Source organism: Bemisia tabaci, chromosome 9 (genome assembly GCF_918797505.1).
Source record: "Bemisia tabaci chromosome 9, PGI_BMITA_v3".
Classification (NCBI taxonomy): domain Eukaryota; kingdom Metazoa; phylum Arthropoda; class Insecta; order Hemiptera; family Aleyrodidae; genus Bemisia; species Bemisia tabaci.
The window spans coordinates 19478408-19496626 of record NC_092801.1 but is presented as its reverse complement, the minus strand read 5'-3'; the positions used below and the strand labels follow the sequence as shown (position 1 = coordinate 19496626).

Sequence of the window (18219 nt, the reverse complement as noted above, 5' to 3'; positions counted from 1 at the left end):
TCCATCGAATCACCTTAAGGCAATTCAGATAGAGTGGGCCCAGAAATGGCCCTTATTGATACCTCTCCTTCAGTGGCGTGGCGTGCTTTGCGATTTATCGATTTATCTTCCATTTAAACCAATGAAAAAGGATCAATAAACAGGGTGTTCGCAACAAACATCTTAATAATCAATTCATTAACATAGATTCAAATGGGGAAATATCGATAATCGATCATTCACGCCTCGTCACTGCCCTCCTTACAATATTAACTCATAAAAGAGAAATAAAATTTTGTAGTTTTTATACTACAAATAGTAACTTCGAACTTCCCACTTGTGACTAGACATCGAAATCAATCTATACGTTAGGAAAACAACTAGATCTTTGTTATACACACATTTTCTTCCTCCTTTGATAGGACAACAACTTTACTTTGATTTTGGTGAAAGCAATTCAGCATGCAGGAAAATTCCTCTACCGCAAAATGTACCAAAATTGATTTGATGCTCGATTTTACTCAAGTAGACTCTAGTTTTTCTGTGAGGAGCGGAAGTGGGTTGGAATCAACGTAAACAAAAACTGATATTTTCTAACTTATGTCTTGTAGTTGGGAAACTTTTAATGCATTGATCATATTCTACTCAAAATTTTGATAGGGAAACATTTACATATTGTGGTTCTCAATTTTGTACCCTGTCAAACGGTTCATTCTATAGTTTGTCAATGGAATAATTGAATCGGCTTGTGCAAAAAACGTCCGATGTCCGTACAGTGTTTCAGAATTTGAGAGGACGGTTTCGTTGAAACTTACAGACACAAGATGGTTTAAGATATTAGGAGTGTAGATTAATTTTATAGAAAATCCCTTGAGTACTAGTAATTAAATGTTTACTAAGAAGATCAATCTTATTCATTTGTATCATGGGGCAAAAAAAATTACTGCAATTATGAAACCCACTATTGGACAACAGACATTTCCGCAGGAGCTGATTCAATTGAAGAGCTTCTTTGGGAAAATCATAGAAAATGTAGACAAATTATTACTAAACTGATATGTTTAATTGACATGAAATACTCATAAATTACCCAAAAAATGACACATGTAGCTTTAAAACTCGATTAAACATGACCAGAAAAAATATGAGGCATTTACAGATATCACACCTCACAAATGCACATTTCCCTCAAAATTACTTTTCTCAAAAAATTTTCATCTGCATCTCTGACAAAGGAAACTGCTTTCCGTATTCCGCTTTGCTTGCAAATCCTACAATTCATCCTATGATCAGTGCAAATAGATTGGACACTGTTTTAAAAAGGGCATTTTCTTAAACACCTAAGATGGCAACATCTGATGCTGGCAGAGATAACCCTGCCCAGAACCCGGTATATTGGGCCATTGTCTCATTTGGACGTATCTCTGCCATAAGGAACTATGTGAAATAAGACACAAACCCTGAGACCCATAAGAATATATGCATAAAAAGGCTCACGTCATAATGCGCATAGTTCTGTTTGGCAGAAATACGTCCATTTTTACTTCACCCTCTCCGACAACCCTAGAGTATCCCTTGTGAACTTGTCTCCTCGCTTACTGATCAAAGCTAATTTTCCTACGACTTTTTTGCTCTTATCAAAAGTGTGAATATTTTTTTGGATTGAGCTCGCAGCATAGAGGAAAAATATATTTCAACACAAGTAAATATAATGGACATTAAGAAAATTATTGAATAAATTATGGAACAAAAGATATTGCAGTTATTTAATCATTTTGCTGACCATTATACTTGCTCATAATATTTCTATATTCTTTTCATTTGAATTGCAAGCTCAATTCGAATCTGTAGGAGTAATCACACGTTTGATGAGAGTAAAAAAAGGTGTGGGCGAATTTTTATCTGCTGGTAAGCAACAAGACAAGTTGACAACGCATGCACCAAGAATGTTGGACTGGGCAGAGAAACAGGATGATAATGAACAACGAAACTACCAGACCATGTATCTTGGTTTGCAACACTGCAGATTTCCTGTCGTCCTCTATTTTTTAAATGGAAAACTACTCAATGTCAATTCTTGACAACTTCCAGGATTTTGTTTCTCTATGCAAAGAAAACTGAGGAAACTTCAAGGTATGATATTGATTTGTTTGGTTCCCTTCAAAAAAAAAAATGGGATTGGAGATTTTTAAACATTGCAAATGAGATACCTGGTCTGGTAGTTTCAGTGTCGTAATGTCCCGTGTCCAGTTCAGGGTAGGCAGGTCTGCGCCAGCATCTGATGTTGCAATTCACTCTGATTCCCTTTTAAAAACCGTGTCTAATCTATTTGCACAGACTTTAAAATAAGAGAGCAGGAAATTCATTCAAAGCGCAGTTTGTGATGCTGAAAAAGGCTTACCTTTGCTTTTGAGATCAATATCACAAATAAGTGAGCAAAATAAATAGTATAAAATAAGAGCTAAAAAAGATCACAGTTGCGTTACTAATTTGTGGACGGAATCAATCATTATTTTAAAAAAAAAATGGATAATCACCTTATCAGCATAGGTTCCTTGTACGATTAAAACATTCGTTGTACTGATTTTTTCAACAAAATAGTAAAAATAACAATGAACAGCCATGGATAAAAAATCTTCAAACTGCAGCTATTTGCGGTAGGTCTTCCTCGATGTTGTCCTCTGGCGGAGAATCAATAGACCGCTCCGCATGCATTCCCAAATGCACCAGAATATCTGTAACATAAGCAACCCGGAATTAAACATGAGTGAAATGTACCCTGGGGGGGACAGAGAAAAATGGCATGTCAAGTAATGAAAAGGATTAATTATGGGAGCAAGAGTAAAATATTTTGGTGGTTCGTACGTTTCGATTAAGTTAGAATATAATGATGATGCAGGAAGTCTACAGACTCATCAAGACTTTTATAGGTTTTCCTGACCAAAATGATCAAAATTCTCTGACTTTTTGTACCGTCAATTTGCACACATAGAATTGAAACTTAAAAATTTTTGGCGTTAGTTTCACCGCAAACAGCACAAACATGTGAGCCACTTTCTCTTCAGGTATAAAGTCATTCAAGGAAATGAAATTACGATTTCTCATTGGGGCCTAATTCCCGTTTACTATTCAGATGGTAACTAAGAGAATTGAGTGCCAAACCAGACAAGAATTCAGCTTGATTGCGTCGATGGCAGTAATATTTTTTTTCAAATTTCAAGGTACAATTTTCCGGATTTCCTGTCTTTTTTTTATTCATGATATCGTCACTGTGCAATCGTCATATGTGCTATTGTGATATTTTGGCTGGAAGATGACAATATTCTCTAGCTTTACCCTGATTTCCTTGAGCTGATGAAATTCCCTCACAAACACAGGTTTTTCAGATCTGTACACTTCCTGCTCATTTTTACTCCGAAAATTTGTCAAATCCCAAAACCCATGTATTTTATATAGATTTTCCTTGCCTTTGGGTACATAATATGATAGATTGTCGTTCGGCTGCAGTTTCTTCAGCTCTTGAGCCAAATGAAGAGCCGTTTTCCAGTCGTTCTTCTTCGCTGCATATTCGATCATCACCGAGTAGATGTCTCCCGAGCGAACTAGATCAGAACCAGCGTTGAGAAGAGATTTGCACTGAGCAATACCTGCTTCACTATCCCCCTCGTTTCAAACAACCTTGGAAAGTAAAATCTGACACTGATCAAAACTGGAACCGGGGAATTATTTACATTTGGATTAAATTTAACAAGAAGGAACCAAATCACTATTTTCCGTTTTCGGAACACAATTATTCTTGAAGAAAATGAAACATAATTAGAGAATTTTAAACGTTGTGATTAGGATACGATGTTTTTGTATTACGTCAAAGATTATCTTTCTTGATGATATTTTAATTTTTAGGATCAGTGTTTTGAGAATTAATTACTCATAATAATCAAATAGTTAAAAAAACAACAATTTCGTTCTACGACTCTTCTCTTCACCCACTTTTAGCATGCTCATCTATAATATTCATCTCCTGTGAAAAAACAATTCCTAACTTCAGATGTATTTTGCGTTTTTGTTAAACAAGCAAATACACACAAAAAAAGAGGCAATTGACACGATTTTTCAAGGAGGTAATTTTTGAAAAGAAAAAGGATAACATGTTTTCGAACTGAATATCGACGGTGAAACTACCAAACCGCGTATCTCGGTTTGCGACATCGCAGACTTCCTTTCATACTTTAATTTTTAAATGGGTAAAGTACTCAACGTCAATTCTTGAAAACTTCCGTCTTTTTAAAACTCCGTGATTTTCTCCTCAGTATGCGAAGAAAATTCTGTAAAAACTATCAAGGAATGATATTGAATTGTTCTCCTCCAGAAAAATAAAAATGAGAGCGAGATTTTTAGACACCCGCGGAAACGAGATACGTGGTTTGGGTAGTTTCACACCGTCAAATATGCAATTTTCATTTTGATCAAACTAACTAATAAATTAAGACAGTGACGCAGCATTTTGTCACTTCTCTCTCTGACGTGAGGACGTATCTCTATTTTCATTTGAGCCCCAAAAAGGATGAAGTCACACGGACAGTAGGGCTCACTTGAAAATTGTGACATGCCTTTATATCAGAGGAGCAAAAATTTACGTAAAGGAAATAGAGAATGATGGAGGCACGGAAAGAAAAGGAGGATTAGAGATACTTGTATAAAAAATACGTACCTCTTGATATCGATGAATTTTTTTACTTGAGAAATTTTTATGGCAACACTATCAATAATATGGCTATACTTTTCCTTCTCCTTAACCAAAAATCGCGAGGCCTCATTCAAGGCACCCAGGGCTTTCTCGTAATTTCCATATTCATCGATTTCTACCTGAGCGCATGCGACATAGAAATTGGCAAGGAGATCGTGTGCTTTCGCTTTTGTATACAAGGTTATGATATTCTTCAGCAGCTCCGGTTTTGACTGCCAGTCTAAGGTTTGGAGATAATTCGCTGCCATAATATAGATCTCCTTCTGTCGAGAGACGTTGGCAAAAAATATGATTTTGTCCGTATCACCAGACTTCAGGAGTGCTTTTATGGCTTTTATTTTGTTCCCAGCTTGAGTGAACTTTTTAGTGGCGACATGATAATTACCTTGCCTTACAGCGCATTCACCCAACAATTCCAAATACCGAAGCTTGTCTGGATGATCGGTGGGCGGGGTTAGTCTCTCGGCAAGCTCGTCTGTGACGGTGATGTTCTTTTCGAAGCATAATCGAATTGCATCATCAAACTCTTTGGCCAAACCCAATAAATACACCGCCTTATCATAATGCTCATTTTCTAAAAGAAACTTTGCACACTTTAAAATTAAATCTATATCTGAATTCACGTTCAGTTCCTCCGTGATCGACTGAATCACGCTGAAATTTTGGTGTTTGAAAGCAAGATCGATAGCCCGATGAATGAGGCCTGCTTTCTGGTAGAGGAGAAATGGCTTTTTCAGAGTTCACGTTTTCTAGGTATCTTGCTGCCTCGATCTTTTCTCGGTTGCCTGCGCTCAGTGCCAAAGTCCATAAATTTTCGTCCATGCCTTGATCTTTGCATAAACGGATGGCATTTCCGTAGGCGGTCGCTCCAGTGAAAAAGTGAATAGCTTCTTGGATCTGACCCATATTCTCGTATTGCCGTGCCAGATGGTAACACGCTGCTTTATTGGCCCGATTTATTGGCAATATTGGCTGCTTTATCGAAATTTTCTGTGAAGCAATGTATTCGAACCATAGAGTAATAGTCTTGGGCATCTTCGTAATACTTCATGGCCCGATTCATGTCTCCCGTGCTTTCAATATACTGAGCCCACCACTTTATGAGTGCTCTGAAAATAGAGAGAGAACAAAAACTAAAAATAACTCCAAAAATTGGCAGTATTTTTTTTTTTTCGATCTAGGCACATCTTGAAAAATAATTTGATTACATACGTAGGCTCGTAAAAATTTAACAATCCCAAGTCATCTCTATTTCAGACAACATAAAATTAAACTAGCCAGAGTTCAAAAAGATTTTCTGTTAGAGCCAGGAATAAATGTTGATAGGACAAGCTTAACTTATGTAATAATTTGCGAAGAGAAAGATGGTGTCACTAGTTTTGTCTGAAATCAACTCCCAAGATTGAAAAAAAATGGTCCAGAGTTGCCACAGAATTTAGAAATTAATTTTCCTGACATTTTCCTGAATTTCCCAACACATTATGGTAAAATTCCCAAACCAACAGAAGAAATGCCAGATGATGAAAAGACATACGTTTAAATTGTTTTCATGCAAATTCTGTTCTTTGAAACATCACACCTATTGTAGAAAGTAAATTAAGGTAACTTAATAATTTTCCACGGACTCTTTCGTCATTATCCCTGACAATTCCAGGTTTTTCCGAACTTTTTAAAATTCCCTATCATTTCCCGGTTTTCTTGGTACATATTCCCTAACTGTGTCAACCCTGCTCAAAATCTTTTAAAAAATAAATATTTTCCAAAATGAAACTTTCAAAACTACAGACTTTGAAAGCAAACTAGTGCAAAATATGGAATGATAGAAATGAGAGAGAGAAAAACTTACGGATCTTTAGATTGTAAAATATAACGTTCCAATGCCAATGGATCGTCCAGCAGCATCCGCGGAACTTGGGTGCGGTGGGTTTGAGCTTTCTCATACATCTGAGCTGCGCCAGTGAGATCATTTTTTGATTCTAGATACTTTGCATAGTTATGATATGTATTTCTAAGGTGAATTCGGTCTTTTTCCTCGGCAATCTTGATTGCTTTCTCCCATTGGTCACTTGACCGATAAAGTTGATTTAGTAAATCATAACGCCCACATTTACGATAAAGGAGTTCTGCTTCTTCCTGAGACAGTAGAAAATAACGAGAGATTTGTGAATTCAAACATAACAATCATGAAAAAGTTGATCAAACCTGTTCGATCTTATCTTCCATAGATCCAACGAATATAAATTAAGAGACGAAAAACGCGAGTGAAATTCTTTCAATTTAAATTCAAGGAACATAAAGAAATGTCGAACTAGAAAACTCGAATGACATTCTTATCATGATGAAACTCATGCTTAGCCACAGGGATTTACGATTTAAAATACTTTACTTACATTGAATTTTCGAGAAAAACTTCATGGTGCCATCAGTTTTCACTGAAAGAGACTCATGGGCACAAAAATAAGCTCTTAAAGTTAAGGCCATAAAGGAAAAGATCGCCCTCATTACGGCTAGATTCCACTTCTATATCCAGTCAAACTTTCCATTCACATATAAGGAGCAAATGTATAAGCAGGGTTTCGGGTTTTCCTTGTTTTATTTTGAGAGTTGTTCAGCAATGACGGTAGATGGTGTGCGGATCACACTTTTGTGTCATGCTTCGTGTCGTATCCATGACAGTGATTTAATGCTATCTTGGATTTTGCGGCATGTTAAAGTTGGAGGTTCAACTACTGAGTGCGAATCAGCGTGATGAGGTCCTCAAAAGGCCCACAAACCGGTAGAGAGATCTCTTGGCGTGGACTTCCCACTTAATATCCCGGATGCGAAACTGCCTGAGGCCTGGGAACACACTCTACCCTCGCTCGCGTATTCCTGCACTGGTACGCATTTAGAGTTCAAAAAGATTTAATTATGGACTCTAATTATGATATTTGGAACTTCTCGGCTTACTTTTTCCCCGCAAAATGGTGTGGACCCAGCACCATTTCTCCACCTTGTATTAGCAGGGTAACCATGGTTGCTCTCTTCAAGTCCCCTTGCAAAGTGGAAATTTTGCTTATGTATTTGCCCCCTTTCTGTGTATGGAGAGTTGTGCTGGATACAAAGATGGACTCACACGATAACATAGGCAATCTCCTCCATTGTGCTCTTAAGGTGATTAGATAGACGCTATTTTTTGCATCAGGACGACATGCAATATATCGCACCGATTGGCTCCATCCTTTCAGCTACTTGTCATTTTCCTAGAATTTTGAGATCGCAATTCTGTTATCAGGAGACTAAAGAATTCACCTATCAATTTTGATCAAGTCAACGTAATAAAGGCATGATTTTCTTAGAGAAAACATATTGCATTCAATACTGATATTGAAACTGCAATCAAATGCAATATTTTTCCTCAAAAAAAAACTACGCCTTTATTATGTTGAATTTGTTTACAAAAATTGGTAAGTGAATACTTTAGTCTCATGACAACAGAATTGCGATCTCCAAACTCGAGAAAATGACGAGTAGCTGAAAAAATGGAACCAATTGATGCAATATATTGAATGTCATTCTGACACAAAATATGGTGTCCATCGAATCACCTAAACTTTAAGAGTTTTTTGAGCTTGAAAATTTGTTTCAGAGAACACTTTCGGGTCTGTCACAAAATTTCACTAACAAAAAAGTTCCTAAAACGCCAATTTCTGTGAAAGAGCCCAATTCAAAGACTGCGTCCCCATCTTCTGAGTCAGATGGCAACAGTCCAAAATAATGATAAAGCACTTTAAATGTTACACCATCTTCAGAAGAATTGAAAGAACCTCTTATAATTGATAAAACAAGCCCCTCTGATTTATTTCGTGTTTTTGATCTGATACACTATTAATTATTATTTCTGTGCTCAAATTCAATGTAAATGCTCATGAAAATTTACTTGTGCTCCACCTGAAACTATCAAATTAGAAGTTGCTATAATGCAGAGGTGATCATTTAAAATGTGGGTAAAATTTCTGAATATCTAAGTGAAACAGACAAAATGCTGTAAGTAAAATTTGAACTTGATAGGACTGGAAAATTAAAATTAGTGCAAAGTTATGCATGATGAATAACGTACCCTCATTCCTAAGTGAATGGCTAGAGCAGCAGTTCTCGCTTCTATTTCTGGTTCTTTCTCCGCATTTCGAAGCATAAGCACACCTCTTGCATCATGCATATTACCTAAACAAACTTTCGCCACATCTAGTCGTTGAGACTTGACACACATTCTTGCGAGACTAGTCCATACCGCCACACTTTTGACGTTGGCGATGGATTTGAAAGCATTGTCCATATCGTTGATGCACAGATAGAAACCGAAATTCAGGATGGCTTTCCGTGTCTCTTCGGGACAGCTACTGCAGCCGCTGAAATCTTTCATCAACAAATTTTCTATCTTTACTTTCTGCGAGGCTGATGGCTTTTGTAGAATGATATAATTTGGAGAGTCCACCGCCAGTAGTGAAATGAACGATTCTGACATGGTGACTTGATCTTGTGTGACGATCCCATGGTCAGGCGATACAAAAAGATTTATAAGTTTAACCGAATGAGTACTGCTATTTCTGTGAATTTTGGAGGGTGAGTGAGCTTGCGACGCTTTGATTTTCTGTGACCATGATTTTGAATTAGAAGGTAAATTTTTGGCTTGTTTTGTTTCGCAAACCAATAACTTTGATTCGTTGCAATCCCAATGATGCGATATAATGTAGCGGGCGGAGGGTTCATTTTGATCACTACTTTCACTGCTCTCACAAAAACTGTGAGATAAAATAGTATCACTGTCAATTACGTATACAAACAGCTCTGGAGACGGCAATAGGTTTGCTTTTGCAATGGTGATTGAGACTTTTGAGCCGTTGATGTTTGACTTTGCAGACATAACTTCTCCAAAGTCTGAGATGCTTTCAGACAAATCTTTAGGTTTACAGCGCAGCTTGGGCTCTCTACGAGATAGATCCCAAACATATAGAAAACCAGTAATTGTGCACACCACTAAAAATTCATTATTCAAATCGATACTGATTGGCTGGCCGTTACACTCAATGTTTGCTTTGATCGTTCCTTGAAAAGTGTAGACTAAGATCTTATTGGCACTGTTTAAAACAATCAAGTCTTGTCCTTTGATAAAAGCAGTTTCAACTTCACACGTAAAGGTTCCAATGACATTAATTTCCGTGATAATGCTTGATTGATAAACTGCAACCGTTTTGTTACTCCAAACAACAATGTACTCATCGCCAATTGCTAGTCCCATGATTTTCAAGTCTGTGCTGAGGTCAGTGAAGTCGTTGGTTTTGTTGTTTTTTAGTAGAATCTGAGAGGCGGAGGTTTGCAAACCTGAAAACTAAAAGACAAGTCAGAATAAAACATTTGTTGTTTTAATTAAGTCAGAAAGTAAGTTTGGTGAACTTGTAGATACAACTTTGCAGTTTGCTTTAGCCCTTTCCTCGAAATTTGTAGCCAGCAATTAGAAATTTTACAATGGGTGAATGTTAGGTGAAATGAAAGAACAACAAAAAAGTGGATCAGGAAAATCTTCAGATCTATGTTAAAGCTTTCCATTTCCACGGAAGCTTTCACCTAATTAGTTAATATTAACCAATATCAATTAGAAAGCAATGTGTGTGCCTGTCCACCAAAATAGTTCTACAAGAATGATAGTTTTGTTCCTGCTAGATTGGCATTTTGGAAAAAATTAAATCAAGAAAAAATATTTTGGACAAGAAAATAATCGTAATCTCAGTCTTGAATATTGAGTCTCGAGGATGAATAATCTTATTTTCAGTTGATACTTTATGGAACTTGGTCCAGTTCCGTGAACTTAGTCCAAGTGACAAAAGAGGGATCCATTTACTTTTTATGTCTTTATTACTTGTGACAAATTTTCATTATTTGTGACCAAATCTATGAAAAGGCGCCTTATCTTTCGACAGAAAATTTTCCTTACCTTTTTGCAACTTCATGAAGGAAGAATATCTGTAAATTTTTGCGCAAATTTGACCCTAAAGTCTAAACAATGAAGGAGATATGAAACCTGAAGTTCAAAGACAAGAGCTCTTGAGTTGTTAAAAAAAAATTGTTTAAGTTTTTGCAAAAAGTTAAGGAAAATTTTCTCCCAGGAGATGAGATCTCTTTTCACAGGTCTGGTTACATTTCAGTATTTTGGTGGTCAGCAATTGAAATCAAAACATTGATCCTCTACAGAGGGGGCATGACACATACTCCACCACCAAATCATTATCAACTGAACAGCTTCGTGGAGGTATCTTATATTTATAAATAATAAGAGAAAATGTAGCCTTGATACCTTTTTCACCTCTTTTATAACTTTTGTAAAACTTTTATGTACTCTCAAAAAATATGAGATTAGAAAAGCCATGTTAGATGGATTGGCTCTACCTAACTTAACATAAAACTCCATTTAAATTCCGTGGGTAATGCTTTCATAGACTTATGCTGCAATAGCGCTGCCTAATTGTAATTAATTCATCTACTACTCCGGATACCTCCTAAGCGTCTCAACAGAGCCCAGCAACAATTGTGTTTCAGCTGATTAGGCACTGATTATTTTGGTCACTCATCTGATTACATTGATCTTTACCTCTCTCCTCTATTGTTACCTGTTTTGATTATTGTAGTTTGTAAACCTATTTTCATATGTATTGTCTATTTTTGAAATGATGTTTATTCTATGTTTTGGTATTTTGTTTTTTGGTAAACCAAATATTTGTGTTAAATGGCATATTATAATATGTAATACACTGCCTGATAATGATTCTGTGCAATCAAAAGGCCTCGTAGAGAAAAGATATCAAGGCTACGTTTCCTCTTATTTATAAATCATTATCGTCCAAGGGAGAGTATAGAGGTTAAAAGCTCAAGAATTAAGAAATTACAAAAGTCAACATACCTTTTGATTGTAAAAGACGGAAAGTTTATGCTCTTTGAGAATGAATACCATGTTCAACGTACTCACAGCCAGGTGAGTAGGCCCCCAACAGCAAGATTTCACACTGGACTTGATTTTGCTGTTGGCGATTTCTTCCCAGCAATTTGCTGTCAGTGAATCTACTTTGTTCAAAAACCGCCAGAAAATTACGTTGCCCATGTTTGTGGCTCCACATAACAAACCTTCAAAACCAAAGAATATTTAAACAATCAGTTACTTTTCAAAAGTTTACTTCGTTCAAGGATGGGCAAATTTGGTGAGTTTAGAGACGTTGAACTTCTAGAGGGATTCAGTTGACTCAGACTTGAGTTTACCAAATAATACGCAGTGAAATAGTATGAACCACAAAAAATTTTCACTGACTTCAATAATTCATAAGGTCGGAAAAAAGCAAGGAAATTTTGTATTTCCAATTAAATAACTTTAATGTCAATGTGCAGAGATGAAGTTCACAAATTAATGATATCCTTCCTTTCCTTCCGACTTTGACCCCAATTGAGAGCAGCTACAATTGATTGTAATTTGCGATTGTGAAAAAATGTTTGGACAAACAGCAGCGTTTAATTTACTTGAGCCTTGCAAAACTCCCACAACCACAGGTATATTTTTATAATGATAATGTTCATTCCTACGATGTTTCCCAAAACAGCGTTGGGTAGTTTTGGTCCTGTGCAAAGAAAAATTTAGTATCGAATACTCACATGCAGAATTGGCAGCTGAGTAATCTGACTGTGTTCACCGACTATACTTACATCTCAAAGAAAAATTTCCAAGGGGGTAAAAAGTATTTCAAATGATCAAATTTTTATTAACGCTGTTGATTTGTATCATGGACAGGCTTTTAGATCTCAGAAAAATCATCTGGATGCACAATTTCGAAAGTACTGTTCTGATTTTTAAAACAACATTCCACAGTTTTAATAAGAATCAAAGTTTATCCACACATGAGAATCAAGTTATAGGTCTTCCTCAAAGACAACGTAATAAATCAATTTATTAAAATCATAAATCTGATGAGACAAAGAAACTAACCTTTTTGTGGAAGGTAATCAATTGATGTGAAGATTTGTTTTGTTACATTAGCACTATTGGTCAGCTCTTGAACTGAAAGAGAGTAACTGTCACCCGTATCAACATGCCAAAATCTGATCGAAAAATCGAGGGAAGTACACGCTAGCAATCCAGTTCCCGCCCAAATAGCAACACAATCACTGTTCACATTATTCAGCTTGACCTAAGACAAAAAGCACATGATTGATTAATGCTAAAAAGGAATGAATTAGATTTTCCTATGTTTGATACTTCAGCTTCATTTTTATCAAGAGCTATAGAGCTTGTATATTCAACCTTTCATAAAATTTTAAAACAGAAAATTCCGATTTTCTTGCTGGAAAATTAAATTTCTAGTTTGTATACCTTATTCAAAGAAAAGAGCAATGCAATCATAACTGAAAGATACTTGGAGAAATGCTTTGGGCAGGCTTGAAAAACAAAAAATCAAGTATAAATATTTTACAAATTTCACCGACTGTTTCAGAGAATTTTAAGCATAATTGCTTATGCAGCAAATTTTTTTATTCATATATTAAAAAAAATGAAGTACTTTCATACACATTTCATTGAAAATTAGACATCACTGGCAACATTTATAACGAGTCTTAAATTTTGTTTCCAAAACTGTAATGACCAAATAGTATTTTAGCAGTTTGAAAATGCTGCCGATCCAAGTGGAGTTAAAAAAATTTCCTGACTTTGACACAGATGCTTTTATTTTACTATACACGAGCTTGTATGTACGAGGTCTGTCCGGAAAGTATCCAACCTTGTTGATTATCTCGCCATCAACGTTTGATAACATTCTTTCATTTCTAGTTGAATGAAAACCAACCTGGCTAATTTCAGTGAGAGTGCCATCAAGATCAACAGAAAAGTAACTGAAAATACTGTCACCACTGCACATGACCAGGGCATCTTTCCGCTCATGGTGCAGTAAACGTTTCACTCCAGTATCAGTTGCTAGAACTTCTTTACTGGTGCCATCCTCATTGATGTATATTACTTGACCTGTGGCAGAAAATTCACATTAGTCTAGCCAAAAATGACACAAAATGAGATTGTCTACAAGTAAGATGTCTAACATAATCGTCTCTCTTTTTTCCCTGACCCTTGGATTTTCTATCTACCAGACTTTCCATGATTTTTTCTGATCTTTCTTTCAAATCAAAAGAGCTGCAATACAAAATAGCTCAGCGCAAAGTACCGGTATGGATCAGCATTCAAAGGAGGCTCGGATTTTCAAGGGAAAAATTTACTATATTATGAGCAAGCGTGCTGCAGGTCTCAGTATCAAATGCCCTGGATTTACGCAAAAAAATCACAATTTTGTGTGGCAGTTCGCAACTCTCCCGATTTTCTCTCCCTGACTGCTTCCTGACCAATTTCATCTTCCTAACTTTCTTAGTTTTCCCAGCCGCGAAGCACTCTAACATAAAAAGAGCTTCATGCACAAAAGGAACAGAAATTCCCAGAGGTTTTTCAAAGTTTGAGTGATTACAATTCATGTGCATGTTTGTGTTCCTCTGTCAAATATTTCTAGGTAGATAGATTACAGCAGGGAATGTCTGAGAATTTACTTAGGATCAGGAAAGTTCACACCCGAGTCACTTAAAATAGATCTTTGAAATGTTCATTTTATCCAATGTGTGTTGCATAATCTTTTCATGAGGAGACGTGTCTTGTGATGATTTATTTCTTACTTTGTCTAAAGCTCCATTCTGATGTGCATGGAATGAACACTGTATGAGCAAATGCTCAGACTGGAATGCTCAGACTGGCATGTTAAGACTGGAAATGTACATTGGAAAAATTTAAATTTCCATGGAAATTTAAGAGTAGTTTTCTCAAAATTTTTCAGATATGTTCATTTGCAATTTGATCTAAGATATCTACAAATTTCAAGGAGAAGTACTCATAACTTTCCTCAAAAATTAGTTTTTTAGCAGGAAAAATGTGAGAACATTCAAATGTTCATACAGTGTGTTTCCTTATTACCTCAGCATTGTGAGGACCACTAGGTAAATTTCAAATACTTCAAGACTTACCAGCATCACTGCCAACAAAAACGCAGGTGTTGTCTGAATGTGCGATGACCGGCTTAGAAGCAGTTTTCGGTCGCCATGAGCTGAACATGTCGAGTGCTGTTTCATCTCCTGCAACTGCCATTTTAGCCAAATGACCAACATCATAGTGGCTTTGATGGTTGTGACAGAATGCTGCTTGTGTGCCTGAGCCCTTGATATGACTCTCAAATGACTTCACAGGCAGACCTGTTCCATCGAACTTCCACACCACAATTAACCCAGCCTGCGTCAGAATTGATTTGAGTATAACAAGAGAAAAAAATTAATAAAAATACGATGATTGGTGAAACAGTTTGAGAGGAATGTAAGATTAACAAAACAAGAGTAATTTGCTGGCTTTGTTCTCAATCAAATCAGAAATTTTCCCTTTCCATTGTTTTAATAACTGATACCACACAATGCAACAGGCTTGTTCATAAAAATGTTTTTTACTTAAAATAGGTAACAAAAGACATGCTGGGGGAATCAGGCAAAGAAAGACGCACGACTAATTTTTACAATTTTTTTTCGATACAAGAAATTTCTCAGAGGAGATTTGACGATGCAAAAAAGAGCAGCTTGATGAGGTTGAAATTACAGTGCTGAGACTGAATTTTATTAATGGATGGAGATTTGAATGAAAAGGTGTCTTGAATTTCCTAAAAATTCATTTTATGCACACTAGGTACTGAAATTGTGGTGTCACTAAGTAATTAGGTACCAATCGAAATTCATGTTTCAGGATTGACAGAGGTAAAAAGTTAAACGTCAATAAGGTAGAACCTGACAAAATATAGTTCTGAATTTTTCTGTGTATGTGTCCTTTGAGTTACTTACAGCATCCACTGTGATCATTCGACTTCCGAAGTGTGAGAACTCCAACACTAGAATCGGACTGGAGTGGGGCGAGGGTAGCAAAATAAAATCATCGTCATTGTTCCAAACTTTTAATCGCCCACTGTCCCATCCTGAGACTAGCAACCGTTGGTTCGGATGCCATGCTAGAGACGATACTATGGAGTGCTTGTCTTGAGCATTATTAATTCCTTGAAAGACTTCTCCCTAGAGAAAATAACAATAAAAAACTGACAATTAATGATATTTTCTTGACTAGTATCTTGCTGTCTTGTGATTTATCTTCAGTAAAATCTTGACGATTTTAAATGCCTTCACAGTCTGCAAGGGTAGATATAGAAAATGCTCAAGTGTGTGGGAAGAAAAAATCCACAAGCACATGAGGAAATTTTAGGATAGAAACTTTTTTGCTGCAAAAACTACATACCTTTAAATATTTAGGTATCTTCTTTAAATGACTTGACTGATTTTCAAATCTGAAATAGTAAGTTTTCGAAAAGGTTGTGATAAACAGGGCCGGATTTACCTATGGTGCATCGGTGCAGCTGCACAGGGCACCAGATTTTGAGGGGCGCCAAATTTTGGGTTTTTTTTTTTTTCCAAACTCTGTAAAAAATTGAGAAGTGTGTCGAAAGTTCAGAAACTCAGATTTTTGATTGATTGTATAAGGGCAATGGAGACACACTATCTGACTATCTCGTAAGTTATTAACTAAACAACATTAACAATGTAAATATTGCATGTTATCACTCCATATGTGCCTGTGCATGCATATGAAATGCCTACCTATTTTCGTCCCACCAGAATTTTCTTCTGCAAAATTACATCAGAGAACCATTAATTTATTGCGTTCCATCTTTTAAATGACCTGACCCTAGACTTTAAGGGTCAAACTTTCTCTTAGTTTCGTAGTTAACAGTAACAAGAACAGGTACCTGGTTTTGGTTTCTGCCCCAGAATCATTCACTCACTCGAAAAATTCATATTTAGTTAGAGTTAGCATGTAGTCATCAAAGAAGACCGTCGGGTTGGGAAATGCGCGGGCGGGGGAGGGGGGAGGACGTGCGAGGGGGGCGCCTCGAAAATTTCTGCCAGGGCGCCAAAAACGCAAATCCGGCCCTGGTGATAAAGATTATGTAAAATTCGTGGAAAAAATTATTGTCAAGAAAAATATCAAAGTTTCAACTACAGTGATACTTACGGAATCATTGCAAATTGTGACACTGCCACCAGTTTCCTCGGAGAAGGAACTAACTGCTATTAGACTGTGTTGCGGATGCCATCTAACATGTGAATGCACACTATTTGGATCGACAGCAATATTATAATCGAAGAATAAAGTCATCGTTGAGCTGGATCGCGTCAAAGGAACCTGGGAAAATCAAAGCTTCATTACCAAAGGAGAGTGAAAGCATAATACATTTTCCATGGGACAATTTGGAGACAACCATTTCGCATTCGCTGAGCAAGATAATCTTTTTTTTTTTTTACTACTTCAAATACCACACAAGTGATAATCCTTGCGCTTCCAGTAAGAGCCCCTCCCCCCTTCGTCCCTACCATATACCAGCCCAAGGCAGCCGTTGTTTGAGACCATCAAACTCGGGTCACCTAGCCGGGAATCGAACCCAGAACCTCCTGATTGTAGAGCCAGCGCTACAACCACTACACCACAGAAGGCCACCAATCTGGATGCAAAGGGTAATCAAAATTAGTATGCTATGACATTGTAATTACTTAAGCTGCAGAGTACTTACATTTTTAAAAATGGTTGTAAAGAGATACTATAGAGTCTTTCACACCTTGAGTAAAGTACAATAATTTCTACTATTAAGTAAACCAGGATAATGAAAGCGTAGAGGAAACAGCATTCAGAGACATGCCCCTTGAATAGTTTTTCCACTCTCCAAGCTTAGTTGGTTATGTTAAAAGATAACTGTTAAACAAAATCAATATTTCCATCGGTACCTAAATATAACGAGAGACAGTTCCATTGGATTATTATCTCGGACAATACCCCCTAGACTGACGGTCTCGGACTGGTTCCCGCAGCTTGTTTATGGTGAGGTAGCTTAATGACAGGGCGATTGGTGCTAAATCTAATCAAACCTGAAACCTATCAAAAAATCTGAATACAAAAGGGTATCAAGATGCAATTTGCAGTGACGAATTAACTGCTTCTTTCATGTTTAGACCGTGTAAGCTGAATGACCGAAGGACACTTCACGCAGGATCATCAAGAGAAATTGAAAGAAAAAATTACTAGTCAAATGAACCCACCGACTTAAGGAATTGGCTGAAAATCGTTTAACAAACCTTTATTTTCGAACTAAGGGCATTGAGGACAGAGATTCACTAAACTGAACAATTAACATCTTACAAAAATTTATCATGTTATCTTCAATGTCCATTCATTCCGAAATGTTTGTAAACAATCTCCAATGGCAACCGTTGTGTGTTGCGTTTCGGGCTCATTTTTGATGAATGGTGGTTGTTTTAAAATGCTGTCTCGCTGTTGCAATTTGTATACAAAAAAACAGTGATAA

The 18219-nt window shown here is 36.6% G+C and overlaps 1 protein-coding gene across 1 annotated transcript; it reads right to left on the bottom strand.

The window, feature by feature from the left end:
• Positions 1-1020: 1020 nt before the first annotated feature.
• rempA (intraflagellar transport protein rempA) lies at positions 1021-18125 on the bottom strand. The gene is given in 14 exon segments (XM_072304328.1): positions 1021-2714; positions 3447-3642; positions 4672-5448; positions 5450-5695; positions 5697-5835; positions 6573-6859; positions 8826-10094; positions 11661-11881; positions 12732-12933; positions 13588-13763; positions 14801-15062; positions 15656-15880; positions 16875-17045; positions 17990-18125. Coding segments are annotated over 13 exon segments (4242 nt in total). The 5' UTR covers positions 17019-17045; positions 17990-18125; the 3' UTR covers positions 1021-2616.
• Positions 18126-18219: the final 94 nt, after the last annotated feature.